The sequence below is a fragment of the Panulirus ornatus genome, chromosome 69 (genome assembly GCF_036320965.1).
Source record: "Panulirus ornatus isolate Po-2019 chromosome 69, ASM3632096v1, whole genome shotgun sequence".
Classification (NCBI taxonomy): Eukaryota; Metazoa; Arthropoda; class Malacostraca; order Decapoda; family Palinuridae; genus Panulirus; species Panulirus ornatus.
In genome coordinates this window covers 17,299,714-17,314,993 of record NC_092292.1, presented here as the reverse complement: position 1 = coordinate 17,314,993, position 15,280 = coordinate 17,299,714, and the positions used below count along the sequence as shown (strand labels likewise).

General features: G+C 42.5%; 1 protein-coding gene across 3 annotated transcripts in view; it reads right to left on the bottom strand.

Annotated features, from left to right (window-relative positions):
- LOC139747613 (uncharacterized) overlaps positions 1-15,280 on the bottom strand; it is a 26,879-nt gene extending 11,599 nt beyond the window's left edge. For all 3 annotated transcript variants that reach the window (XM_071660087.1, XM_071660088.1, XM_071660086.1), the window contains exons 1-3: positions 15,121-15,280; positions 12,063-12,230; positions 11,091-11,850 (exon numbers count right to left, since the gene is read on the bottom strand). In XM_071660087.1, the coding sequence (XP_071516188.1) occupies positions 11,091-11,850; positions 12,063-12,230; positions 15,121-15,135 (943 nt within the window). In that variant the 5' untranslated portion in view covers positions 15,136-15,280. The remainder of the gene's footprint in view (positions 1-11,090; positions 11,851-12,062; positions 12,231-15,120) is intronic.

Sequence of the window (15,280 nt, the reverse complement as noted above, 5' to 3'; positions counted from 1 at the left end):
CCTACCCTCCACAACTCGTACCCCGGACGACCCCTCCTCTACACGCCATTCTGCCCTCCACAGCCTAGCCTCTCCTCCACCAAACTATACTACACCGGCCCCTCCTCCATCTTGCGTGGCGCCCTTGTCCTGCCTCCGGCAGATGTTGTGAGGACAGCGATCGGCAGGGATATGGTAGGCGCCCTGCTAAATATAGGATCCATGCAGACGACGACAAATCCCCGGCTGGTAGGTTAGGTTAGGGACAACTAATGATGAGGTAGCAAAGGTCTGGTGCTAATAGGCAGGCCACACTCAGCGAGTAAAGCCCCAAGTCTGCGTATTTTCTCTGTGTACTTTAAGCAGACTGTTGCATTTATCTAATTAAACTTAACCAGTACTATTAAGAGTACGAAGAGATTACGACAACTGAAAAAAAAGAGAAAATTATCAATGTCAATCTACGTAACGGCTAAGTTAGCTAAGCAAACTAAACACAAGTAACATACGGTATATCACAGCTTCTCCTTCCATTAAAGAATCCCTCACACCACCGAACGAGCGGAAAATCTCCATGAGCGCTCAACAATCATCCGACAGCTACAAAGACAAAACAATGGTTGCGTTGTCCGCGTTATTCAGGTATTGAAACTCCTTATAATTCAAGGCCATCATATTCCAAGCAGATGTTAAAATTTCAGACAAACGCTGCCTAACCTAAATCAATACGTATTCAGATTGGTTTGGCTAACGTAAATATTTTCACAAAGTGTAGTTTGAATAATATGAATACATAAAAAGCATGTTTTTCTTTGTTTTCACCTTGGCCAAGCCTACGCCTCGCAACAAGCCTTCGTCTTACTGATAACCATTTTCACCTAGAATATCTACAGCAATTTACACGAGGTAATATTCGGAGAGAGAGAGAGAGAGAGAGAGAGAGAGAGAGAGAGAGAGAGAGAGAGAGAGAGAGAGAGAGAGAGAGGACAAAGCGCACAAGAGACCGATCCAAGGACTCCCACACCCATCTGAAGGATAAGGCTGGTCCAAGATTACCCGCGCAGTTTATTCCTTGGCAGGTTAGGTAAGAGGCGGCTAATCTAGCATAGGGCACTGGCCGGACCAACTTAAGTCACAGGTACCTATAAATGGGTTACACTGGTAGAAATTAGTCCGCGTTTCCACCCCCATAAACGCACAATTACTTTTACTACTACTGACTACAAACCAGCAGTAAAGATGTACATAGTACCACAAATCATACCGTTTTACGTGATGTCCCCTCCCTCTACTTTTCAAACTATCATTTTTACAAGACATAACAAGGAAAGAGTAAATGCATATGCATGTCAGATAAACTAATACCTTATGACGAATAATACAGAACTGGTAAAAACAAAGTTTACAAGACTACAACGCAGTAGTAAAACAGCTGGGTTACGAAATATTGGTTATGATAATAAAAACCTTACCTAACCCTGCGCGACAAAAGCCAAATAATAAAAAAAAAAGACCACGACAGGTTATGCTCCAAATCTATTACAGAACTCACCATGTGAAGATGTTCATCTGAAACTCATCAAGTTTCACATGCTCTTCTACCCGAAACTGTTCGCGCACAATCTTGGGGGAAAAAAAAAAAACTCGTGCACACACACACACAAGACATGCAAGTCCGCACGCATACAAAAGTCCTTTGAAATTGTGTTATGAAGTGGAGCTAGCAAGGCAAGTTCAATAGTAAAGGGTCATAAAAGTACTATCCACAATGAAAACGTGTCATGAGGGGTAATTTCGAACAGCCTTCAAAATGATGCTTTTATTTCTCAATTTCTTAAAGATTAATAACAGATATTTTCGGCATGTTTATTCGTATCCGAAAAATGGCATCGCATAAGCAGTCTCTCGTGTTCAGGAAGGGCAAATTCACGATACACGAATGCAGTGGTATTACACCGACGTCTTCCAAATCGTAAGCCTCTCGAGTCTAAATTCGATAAAATTGCAGACTGCTTCCGGTCAAGAGCGGAAGTTAATTTGGATCCTGTTCCATTGAAAGAAAAAAGTAAAGCAGCAGTCAGTAAAGAACTTCAGAAGTAACATTAAAGAATGTAATATGGGGCCATTTTCTGAAAATTAGTCATTAGCCCGACAAAAAATCAAAATCTTGGCAAACTTTACGAAGCTTTTAAAGACAGACATTTCAAATATAACACACAAGTCTTGAGGCATTTTTTGCAGAATATGAAGTACGCAGTTTTTAAATCCTTCATAAACACATTCCACATCAAAGGTTTCTGAGACAACAATTTTCACTTACTACTCTGCGATGCTTGTCTTAACATGCACAAGTTACAATCGCCTATGTAATCAAAATTCAACTTGGGATAACTTTAAATGACAAAACGTTGTCATCATGTAGATGAAGGGTATATAAAAGGCGGTAGAAGGAAGCGAGCACAATCCACGTCAAACAAGGAAATAAATGAATGTGTACACCAAACTGGCCAGCTGCTGTGACCGAGAAGATAAGGTGTGTTATGGTGACGGCCTTTGGTCCTTCCCACCCCCAACCATCGTAAACAAAGCTTGGCTACTCCTCTTACGCTACCCCTCCTCACATCTCCATCACCACCCACCCACCTTCCCCCTGTGGTTACCAAGACGTAATGTAGCAGGCAAGAGATGCTAAAAAAAAAAAAAAAATAAAAGACAACAGTGACAAAGAGGAAAAATACTCGAACGACAGATGACAAGAACGTAGCGTAGGAGCAGAGAGTCGTGTCCGGAAAACATTCACACCACCGGAATTCACATCGATGAGTCACCGATGTTGAAGCTGCTACCATCAAATTAACGACCAGGTTAAGTTACGACTTTTTCTTCTTGTAAGGCATAGTAGTTACAGTTTCAGACTTTGCAAAGTCAAATCTACTAGTGGGAATTTATGTGAAAATCAGAAATATAGTAAAGTTAAATGGAATGTCGAGAATTTAAATGGTGCATCTGAATATGCCCATTAAGAATCTGAAATTACAAGATAAGGACAAATTCAAATACTTATGGAAAAATTGTCCAGAGCGTTCGATGGAAATGCTTTCAACTCCAACTTACAATGATACACTCAAAGAGAAACGAAACTACCTAAGCAAACTCGTCATTAATCATGTAGATAAAGAAAAGCTATTATAACGACATAGTTCGAAGTGTGTATCTGCGGAGAGGCTGGGCGAGAACCCTCAGTCCCGCATCGCCAAGGACAAGGACCACTCACACCGTAGACCCGACACCACTACCGCCATCTCCCTCACCAAGAGGGAAACCACATTCTACAAGTTTTTCAATTCCACGTAGATAAAAGTAAAAACATCTGGTTAGAAAGCTAACTGAATGTGAATATCTAACTACCTTTCCACGTCAACTACTTCATTCGACTGACGTAGAGAATTGTTTCCTCACAACAACAGATGGCATCACCTGTCGATCCCAGTCCGGCCAACCTGGGCGAACTCGACGCTAGCGTTATCCTTTGATGGGATGAGTAGATCAAACATAAATACTCGATTGTTATACAAATCAAATAAAAATTGTAGCCTTAAGTATTTCATGAAGTTCATTCCCAAGGGTTTAGTACAATAAGGACCAAATCATATTCTGGACAATTATGTAAATTCGAAAGCAACCTATGCTATAAACCTCAACAAAAATAATGTCTCGCGGTTAAGAAAAACAAATGCTTGCTGGTGCCTTAAAAAAAAAAAAAAAAACGTATGCAAGACAGCTGTCAGGAGAACTACTCAGCCTTGACAATTATGGGCTACGCTTGACAAGTGTGGGTTAGGGCAAGACTGGCATGGGTCTCTGGTACAGAGTTCCGGCTAATCCTCATCACCTACCGACGCTCCACATTAGTCACACTCACCAAGCCCCTCCATCTGTTTCCTCTCAGTGTCCGCTAATAACCGACAAAGTAGGTATTACGATTTTCTTACGTTCATATTCATTTACAATCGCTCTATTTGCATTGTGTGCGCAAGTTTCCCCATTGTTTAAAGTGTCACTCTCGGTAAACTTGAGTAGATGTGAAAATATGCTATCCGCAGCAGCGCGTTTCAGATCTAAGAACGACCTCTCATTCAGACAAGACTTAGCATTAGCCTCATCCCAAACTACGAAAATATATTAATACATGGATGTCTAACGAATACGCATCATAGTTTCCAGGTTACCCTAAGGAACAAGACGCAAGCAAACTTGTAGCACATGGTAAAGTGAGGTTACACGTGTCGCATGGCCGAAGGCTCAAGTTTCAACGAAGCCAGTCTCTCAGAGACCTGAAAGAAGGGATTAATTACATAGGAATCACATGCATAAAGTTCTACGCGAGTTACCAAGTGTACAACAGAAAACGGGGATAGCTTTATCTAGCCTTTGTAAGCGAAGGCTTCCCAGCACGGTATATATTGCGTTAACGGGTTTATTACCCTGGGTATGCAAGTTCCGGTGGTCTCCCCTGAGAACGGAAACTAGCCAATGCGTGCCCGAGTAAACACGTAAAACTGTATCCCTTTGTCCAACAAAAGGATGCGAACTTGAAGCGAGAAGCCACACTGTAAAAGCACTTATCGCGTACCAAGATCCTATAGCTAGTACGTTAACCTTCATATCTAGTTGTCTGCAGTTCTATACTTTAACTTAAATATCGACTTTCATCAACGCGAATCCTTCAGCTGTATATAAAGAACACTACTCAACTGCCGCCGTGCTCACACACCACTCGTGTGTCCGCGAGATTGAGATGGACGAGTTCGGACGCGTTGTTTACACCAGCATCAGGTGTGGGGAGAGGAAGGGGTCATTTAGGTATCAAACCTTACAGACAGGTCGTGTCGGGTCACGGCTGTTGTCAAGTAGCACCACGAGAACTTGGGTACATTTACAGTAGAAGAAAATAATTAGCAAGCGAATCTGGCTCTTAGCACTGTACCTTTAGATGTATATGTACGATTGTTCGTAAGTGTACAAGGCTTTACATTGATGGGCCAACCTCAGTTTGTATTACACTGGCTTTATTTACTATGTTTTCCGAACTTCCAATTTCTTTAATTAGCCTATTTAACTCATCGACTCCAGTTACTTTAGCATCTCATTTCAGAATCGATTCTTGCACTTTTTCTTGTGTCATTCACTAAGCTCCACCGTATGTCACAAAACTCACCAAGTCTTAGTTCCACCTAAGCATTACGTGGCTGTAATCATGTCTTACATTGTCCACTTTTTTTTTTCAAACACTACATGTTGTTTCCTAATCTGCACACACACACCTACCTTGGAGAACACCACAGGTTAATTTTCCCAAATCTGTAAAAAAAAAAAAAAAAAAAAAAAAAAAGGACAACTGGTGCACTACCACTGGCTAAATTTTACCCAATCTGAAGAGGTACGCACCTTGAGCACCAATGATTATTTTTTCCCCAATCTGAGGGGGTACCTACCTTGTGTCGAACATCACTGGTTCATTCTTCCTAATCTGAAAAGGTACCTACCTTACGGATCACAAAGGTTTACTTTTCCCAATTTCTGAACCGATACTCCTGACAGATATCCTCTGTTCCTTACTGTGCAACACTGGCAAACATAACCCGTTTTACTCACTTCTTGTTCTATCGTACCTTTTAAATTCTCCTAGGCTGTTAAGCTGACCTCTTTTTCATAATAAGTCTTTGACTTTTTCTGGTCTTTCAAATTACCGTGTCTTGTCCTTTAACTTCAAATTATGATGATCTGTCCTTCCAATGTTCTCTTTAACTCAAGTTTCAAATCCGTAAAAAACATGGTTACTAACCACCATATACTTTGATACAAAATAGTGACCCCAATAAACTTAATTACAAGAACAAATACAGGAGGATTCACTCCGGTAATACGTTTATACTGATCCCTTTCGTAATACAGTAGAGTCGGTAAAGCCACTTTCAACCACTTTGTTTACAATGTAGAGTTACTAGAAATGAGTAACCGCAAGAGAAGGGAAAAAAAGTAACTCCTTTGTGCATGCGTGTGTGTTGGCCTGGGGAGGCGACTAAACGTTCGGGAGGGCAAAAGTTCATCGGACAATACGTCACGCTGGGCCGACACCCCCATCAACTACACTGCCGTCACCTACCCTCTCGAGACACTACTGCTACTACCCTCTCCTCCCTCTACCTGACCGGGTGCTCTCGATGCTACAACTGGTGTTTTGGGTCGTACATTGTGCTCGCTGTACGGGGATGAATGGAGAAGGAAGAGAGGCAAGGGAGTGACTAGACAATGATTTAGGATCGTGGTGGGTGACAGAAGGGATGAGAATGAAGAACGAAAGGAGGTTAAGAAACACGACATAGTAGGGGATATGGATGGGATAGATATGTAATGGAAGGAATGACTAAAGAAAAAAAATGTGCATCTGAAGCTTGGGGTAAGGACTGACTGAGGCCCCTCGAGTGTAAAACTCCCTCCCGGTAAAGTACAAATATGTAAAGTACACAACAGGCAGTTATAAGACGCTATACTTAACACAAGAACCAGATCACACTATAGTCTCTCCCCTTTCCCCCCCTACAGAGGAAACCTGCTTGGGCGAGTACACCTGACCCCTTCCCCTTTCCCCCAGCATGTCATACAAGGTCCCAAGGGACCCAAGACTTGTGGTCAGATCACCAGGTAATTTACCGGACAGGAACAAACTTGATTCAACACGTACCAAGCCGTCTAAAATACTGTCAATCAATCTATCAAGTAACCCGAACGAACTTTACCTTGTCATTCAATGTTCTCATTCAACATGTGCACGTTCCTTTCTGCACAACCTGTTACGACAGCTCAGCAAATTGTCACAGTACTTGTCAAGTGGTGTAGGGGATAGCTATAGTTGTAGTAGAAGGGTAGAGTGCTTTGGGTGTGTAGCTTCCGAAAACGATTTAGCAACTGTTACCTCATCTGATAATCTCTGATAACTGTTCTATCATCTGACTACCAATGATGACTCCCCTTATCTGTGGTAATTAACCAACCCTTTCCCTGACCATCCTTAGTGAGTGACTATTCCTTATTCAAACATCCGTAGTGACCTGTATATATGGTAACCCCTCATACCCAACTCTAACCTTATCTAACTACCCCTAATACTATGCTGAACAACCTAATGGGTACCAGCTCGTTTATCTGTCTAACCCTAAAGGCAAACCGTTCAATATATCTGTCCAACCCTGGGGAATGAATTCTATGGACCAAAAAATAGCCGGTACAGTCTAGGATTTCAGTATCTTACAGAAAAAAAAAGTCATCGACCTTCCCTTTCCCTTTGTCTCGCGCACCGAAAATCGGGAATCCCCTGTATTCTGCAATACGTAAAATGAGGATTCTTTCTTTTCACAAAAGCAATTCCACAGTCTTCTAAATACTGGAATCTGTCACCGGGAAAACAGACTGTTCCGAGAAACGTCACTTTTGATTGTGAAAAACATGAAGTACGAACTCGCGTTACCTAACATTCAAAGCATCATAATCATTATACTAAACATCACACCGTCACACGGCCAAATATCTTCACTGATAGTGGCAAAACAACGCAGTTTCATGTCAACGAATGTAATCGCTTATTACCGAACGCCCTATTGCTGTTTTAGGTTCGTTCGGTGGGAAACATCACAAGCATATCGTGGCTACTAACCTGGTAAACTTTGCAACCACTGCAGATGTAATTAGGTATCGGGTAGCCTTGACCACCACCGACGCGCACTTGTAAGAAGTCAGATATTTCCTGTAGTTTCAAAACAGAACTGCTTTGTGTACGTCAAATGTTGGCCCTAGGAGCTACGATTCAACACGCAGGAAGTATCACCGGAGTTCTTTGTGAATAATAGAGGCAATATATATATATATATATATATATATATATATATATATATATATATATATATATATATATATATATATATACGCGCAAGAGAACGAGAAAAAAAGCTAATATATCAGAATTGGAGGGAACAAGGAGAACGGAAAGACCAAATTGGAGATGGATGGAGTGAGGAGGCAGGAGGTTGAAACGCGTGCACGGAATAGAGTGAATTGGAAATATATGGTATACAGGGGTAGATGTCCTGTCAATGGATTGAACCAGGGTATGCGAAGCGTTCGGGGTAAGCCATGGAAAGGTCTGTGGAGGGGTTGGTTGTGGATAGCGAGTTGTAGTTTCGGTGAATTATACACGACAGCTTGAGAATGAATGCAAGCGGCTGCGGCTTTTCGCCGTCTGTTCATGGCATGACCTCGCTAACTCAGGAAACGGCGATCAAATGTGGAAGGGTGCGCGAATCTTACAGACACAGGGAAACAAATTATAACGGGCATCACACTCTTTCAATTTCCAAGAACCGTCCCATTGGTTGCACCTGTACACCGTCAGGGGGGAGGCCTAAGAACAGGTGTTGTTGTTTACGGTGACTCAGATTAACCCTCTCCCCCCACCAGTCTCCCATCTTTCCTTTAATCGTGTCGGCACACGTCAGGCCGGCCGGGACCTGTCGTGTGGGGGGGGGACGTGTTTCTGGCGTCCATCATCGCTGGTTCGTGTCCTGTCGGATCATCTTTGCGGTCTGTTGGAGGACACGTCAGTGTATATAACATGACAATGTTCAACAATCTGCCTCGCATTTTCCGTCTAAATATTTCTGCCGAATGAAAGATTCGTTCGATATATCCATAAATGTACTTGCTTTATTCACAACATTTAAATGTTAAACTATGTTGGGCTGAATTCACAGCCAATGCAAGTAATGGGTTAAATATGATCAATTCCCCCTAATATTAATGAAGTCAATCACAACAACTAGGATGCGAATGTGGAGCTTGAAGCCTAGCAAATCGATCATCAAGTGGTCGTTTTGAAAAGGTACGAATTCCGGGGCCGAACGATTTAGTCGGAGGACCGAACGTGGAGGAGAGGACAAACCGGAGCTAAGGAAGGGTGGTGATCTAGTCATGTGTGCGAGGATGGGAATCCCTACGTTACCCCGAGGTGCAATACGAAGGGAAGGATTTTGCATCGACTGCTGCAGAGGTGTACGCTGGGCGAATTTTCAGTGTTTGCGCTTAGACTGTTTCTGGGCTTCTTAGTTTTGAAGCAGATAAAAAGTTCGTGTCAACTGTATCGATTAATCCATTGTTTTTTTTTCGATCTGGAGATTTCAAACGAGTGGCTAAACATTGGAAATAAACGCTCCGATTCCGGATTACTTATAATCACATACGATGAGACAGTGTACAAAATGGTTTCCTTCTTGACAAATACAATAACGTAGGAAATTTTTGTAAAATAGAGGCAATGGATGATGTACTGCTCAGAACACTTTGCACTAACGAACATCAAGTATGCAGATAAACTCAATACATTACGAGTTCTTAAACTTCACTAAATTCTTGACTTCGCAAGACCAAAACATGATTACCAAACGATTAAAAAAAAACAAAACTTTAGGGCGAGCAAACATATCCCCATTGCCTTCGGTAACTCAGTCAGGAACGTGTTGAGAAAACCTCCTCATTATTACCAAACTAGTGCGAAAGTGTGCGACTTGGAAGGAGCCTCGTTTAACCCCCGGTTCCCGTTACCTAGGGAAACGATGTGACCCTTGACCATGGCGGTCCGACAACAGAATAACCGTACGACCCTTGGCTAAGCCTGACTATTTGATCCTTGAACACAACAGTACGACCCCTCAAGATTGACTGTTTAAGACCGTTGAACGCGACAGTAAGACCTTAAGGCCAGGCCTTTAAAAATGTCCCTCAACTCCTTTACTACCGAAGGCAACGTCTGTAGTAGACGAGGCCATCCTGTCGGTACTTTTACGAGGTACTACGATGTCTCCCTCCTTGGTCGTTCACAAGAAACAAATCTGGTGCTTGGATCTCGGCTGTTATCTCCAGCCGATCGCTGCCCACCACCGGGTATCGAATCGGATCTCGACCCACCACAGAGGAGGCATCAGTCAGTGGCCACCCACTCTGGGAACCTTGACTGTGCGGTGCTTAGTGATGTCTAGCCCGCGAGATGGGCTTGTTTACCTAGTAAATGGGCGACAGGTGAGGGAGGATGAAGTTTGGCGCGGCTCTCTAGGGATGGAAGACAGAGTCTGGCGATACAGAGGAGGTAGATTTGGGATTAGTTCGTAGCCACAAAACGGCGGTCAGGAGTTAGAAAGCTATTTCCGTTTTGGGAAAGGAAAGGGTCTGTTACAGTTGGATAGGTGGGCCGAATTTTTGGTCGTTTCCCCCAGATGGATGAGAGACAAGGTGGCGAGGACGTGTGCAGTCCCTTGGGAGAGAAAAGGAAACGGTAAAGCAGTGAAAAGTTGGTGTCTGCTAATCTGACTTCTTTGAGCACGGGAGCAAAACCCCCTGGGTATGTTGGCCGGGCATTTTAACGAAATCATCTTGTTAGTGCAATTGCAGAACAAAAACACCTACCTTGAGTTATGAATGATGCGAGGTGACATCCACACACAAATGACGCGACTGGTTATATTTCAGAAAGACTCTTTTAAAGACTTTTCAGCACCAGGGAAAACGTTTTGGACATTTTAACACAGAACTGTCTTTTTGAAATGACCTGCCGCGTCAAAAGGAGCGTTTCAACTCGTGAAACGCGCTTATCGTCGCCTTCATCAATACCAATACAAATCGTACTACAATAACTGAAAATAGGTCGTAACTCTATTTGGTCATTCCAATGCTACTGAATCACCTTGTACATACCGGGTGTAATTCTACTAAGTCATCCCAATGGCACTGAATCACAAACACAGTCATTATTATACACCTACTTTGTTTTTCACTATGTTACCGGTATGTGTTTTGGCTTCTTTACGTCTTAATAGCCATCAAATTAACACACACGCATATATATATATATATATATATATATATATATATATATATATATATATATATATATATATAGAGAGAGAGAGAGAGAGAGAGAGAGAGAGAGAGAGAGAGAGATAATTAAAAAACTACTGATGAAATGGCCAGGACCCTACTTGATAAGAGCCGTGGGGTGAACTCACCGCCGCCGTCTTCTTCGGTGAGGTCGATGAGCGCATCTCTGGAAGCCCTTGGTGTGATGGCCCTGGCCTCTAGCGGCGGGGGCGTCAGGATAGGCAGGCCGTCGGGTGTGGTGGCCGGGGTGGACCAGTTCCGACCGTGGGCAGGCGTGGGCGTTAGGGTGGAAGGGAACCTGGGCACGGGGGTGCGGGGCAGGGTGGGCGGTCGCACTTCCTCGGGGCAGGAACGAGTCCGGCAGCGTTGTGTAGGCGTCCATTTCTCCTCCACTGGTGACTTGGGCGTGGTCTTCTCCTGATGGTTCTTCTCTGGCGTAGGCGGGCGGTGGGTGGGGCGGTGGCGGGCGTGTGGGATGGCTATGGGCGGCGTGACGCCGGGTCGTGGGGTAGGGGTAGCTTTGGGTTCGTCCTCGTCACTAGAGAAGGTGAACGACTGGGTGGAAGATGGCGAGGGCACGTAGCCGGAGTCTCGGCCACAGCATAGCGAGTGCAGCGTCACCAACCCCACAGGATCTTCGGTCATGGGCGTGGGAGAGCTCGGTGCCAACGTTGGGGTAGTGGGCGGTGTGGGTGGTGGGTGTCTGGGCGGTGCAGCGCGAGCTGTCTCAAGGCTGAAGGTCGTCGGGTGGAGATACGTGATGATACTAGGAGAGTTCCCCTGGCGGACATGCTGCCGGCCGCCCAGCTTCCACTGGCTGTAGACGGGATGTGGCTGGACAGTAGACCCAGGGGCACTACCCTCCTGCTGAGACTGTACTCGCACTCTCTGTTGTAGACATAGCGTTAACCTTTAACTTATCTAACGGTAGCAGCACAAATTAAAGATTTCAGCAATGTGAACTAAAGACTAAATGAAGTAAAATGTAATCAGTTATGCATTTATGAAAAACTAAATAAAGTCACACATTACAGATGTGATTTTTTCAAGTATCCGAATACAGGACTATATATTACTACAGTTGCAGAGTCGAAGCATACCCTCTTCACGCTAGCTGGTCGGGCGGGGCGGCTGCCGCGCTCATCCTCGCCTGGGGCGTGGGAGATGCACAACAGCTCGAAAACGTCGTCGGCTATAACGTCGTCGTCGTCTTCGGTACTGTTGTGTTCGTCTTCCGTCCACATGTCCGCCTCGACGGCACTATCCGCCTGTCAGGACAGCAAAATACGGACGCTTAACACAAGAGAACAAAATCACAGTGTTTAAAGATTAGAATTAGTTGCCATTCCAGTTCATTACCATAATCAACCAGATTCATTCTAATACTACACAAAGCGGAATTAATGTTATAACGTTGTTTGTTCATGTATTTACACTCGATACTATGTGGGTTACTGACACTTCTAAGGGATAAGAATGGTTCCGGAACTCTATCAAAACGTAAAGAATAACGAAAACATAAGAACAGAATGGAACAAGGATTTTTCCCGGATGCTAACTTAAAATTCAATCTTTCAAGTGCAGAGCATAGTTCCGGGCCCTGTGCATACTTCACGAATTCATCCTTCTTTGGATTCTGACTAAATATTCATATTCAAGGACTTACAAGTCAGTATGCACTGTACTTACCGATTAAATCTGCCATGGTACAAGAATAATATCTACCAACAGCTTTACATCAGACAATGTTTGTATTTACTCAAATACATTCCGTATTTATTATCATTCCTTAAAATATCAAATGATCACAAGGAGGCATCAATAATCGCATGGAGCAAAAAACAATTGCCAAAATGGTTAGCCCGAGTATGTTAAATCAATTTTCTTATTTCGTATACATTAAGAGGACAATCTGAAGGACTTCATTATTAAAGCAATACTAACCTACGAAACAGTTCCCCAGTTTTTCTTCAGTTTATGGGTTTAATTAAGGACGAGAGAACAGTAAAATTCCCACAAAAAGTACATGCACACATGCAACCGATCTACCCAAAGTAGATAACAGGACTGAACACGTTGAGTTTACTCATCTTGTCTGTGTTACGTCCTTCTAGTATTTCAAACTAAGTGAGAGTTTGCAAGATACTTTGTACGGTTGTCTAATGCCACACCTGCGCTGCTCAGTACATACATATGTAACTTCAAGGTTACATACCAGTCCGTTTATTGTGCATTTACCAAAAAAATATGCATTAAAAAAAGCAAATTTTACACAACTGTTTTATCAAGAGTACCAGTACATCTGGCGACAAAGATAACGTACAGATGGGGTATGGTTATCACGAGCAATGTCCCTGACCTCGTCTACATCAAGAGCGCAAGTAGCCTAATCCTCGGGAATAAACCTCTCATGGCTCGGAGCCACATCACAGCACGAGTCCACAGGAAACGCACACTAGCGAATTTTGTCATGTTTAACTGGGTTGGTTAGTTCGATGGTACTACGTATCTCTAATCATTCACGTTTCATAAACTAAGCACCTCTATAGGGACCATCAACTATTTAACTAAATGATTTAAACGAATCAGTTTGTTGATGTTGAAGGGAGAAAAATATGTACATCAAGGCCTTTGCGAGATCTATCCAACATCTACATTAACCGTTTTTTACCACTGAGAACTTAACCAAACCTAAAAACTTGCAAGTTATATGAATATTTCCCATGTGCATCATCGTTCGAACTTTCCTTGGCTATGAGAACGAGCAACAGAAACATACGCATTTCGTAATACTACTAGAACGTATGGCGCATCTTGTGACGTCAAAGACTTCAACAAAGTACGCCAGCCTGAGTCATATCAAAGCAACGAGTTTTCTAATAACAGATGTTACACATTCATTCACTTAGTAAAAAAAAACATTTCACGATAGGCTTTTCGCACGCAACCAAAATCAAACATAACCCTGTTACACTTCAGATTATAATAAAGCAATAAAACTTTATACTCCGTACTCATACAAGATTTGCAATGCATCCTAATACAGGCTGATTACAACACGATCCATGCAATAATTCTGTATAATATACGTTCCTATACGCTCCTATACTTTTTCCAATAGTTTAAGAGCATTTTAATGTTGACATTAGAACCATCTGCAGCCAGGGTCAATTCAGAGTTTTGGTCTATTTCTGATATCATGGACTGGTCAGTTGTTTTTGCAACACATTCTTGTCTCAGAATCCAAATGTTTATCATATGACAGTTACTAAAATTACATTTTCAGACGTCTACATGTCAGAGAAAAACGCAGGTCAGAACTGTTAAATCAAGATCCACCTGAAAACAAATTCAACCAAACCAAACAAAATTTGTTTGATGTCTGAAACGATTATAATACCTAACAAAAACATTCATATTCCTTACATCTACTGCTGATATGGCTGGCATTATAAAAAAAAAAAAACCTTGCTCAAACCAGATTCACCCTCGATAGAACTATTATGTTGCACTTCCGTCTGACAAATAAAATCCTTCACGTAATACATTTAAACACGCATCCTACAGCCCAGATGTCTCCCAGTCACTTTAAGATTTGCTGTATATTGAAATTTCCACGGTATATCTTCGTACTGATAGATTTAATGGCGTTCGAGTCTAAGAAATCTATCGCAGAAAAAAAAAGTTCCTCAAAAACTGGGTACTTTTAAATTTTAAAAGGCCCAAAATGACGGAAGCAAGCTTGTATACAAGCGTTTAGACACAAGATTACAGTTACATCTTAAAGCCTTAAACTGAATCACTTATCCTTAACAAATTAAGGGTGTATTCGTTCCATGTTAGATTATTAAACTACCAGAGTTCATAGGTCAGTGCACTACCTCTAAGAGTTCAGTTAAGTTGGAACATAGCAAGTCGCAACTCGCTGGCAATAATTGTCATCCTAGTTTCTTTATGTATCACTGCACTTCATAAATCCTGCTTTACCAAACTCCAAGGTTACGTAAAATAACAACGCACGAACTTCATAGTTATAGCTATACTCTAGAAACACATTACACAGTAATCTTCACAAATTTAGGGAAGAGATGAATTGGCAACTTTATATTGGTACTCTCCCGAAACGTCATAAACAAAACACATCCACAATATACTCACTCTGTTTTCCGTCATTTCTACGCTGTGAAATCTCTATAGTAAGAAGAAAAGCTCCAGATGAGTATCTGGACTCGTCAACAAAGCACTGTTAAAATAGTCAACTTGACATAAAAGACGCCACCATTCCACAGTCGTTCATGAATACGTCTGAGAGAATATA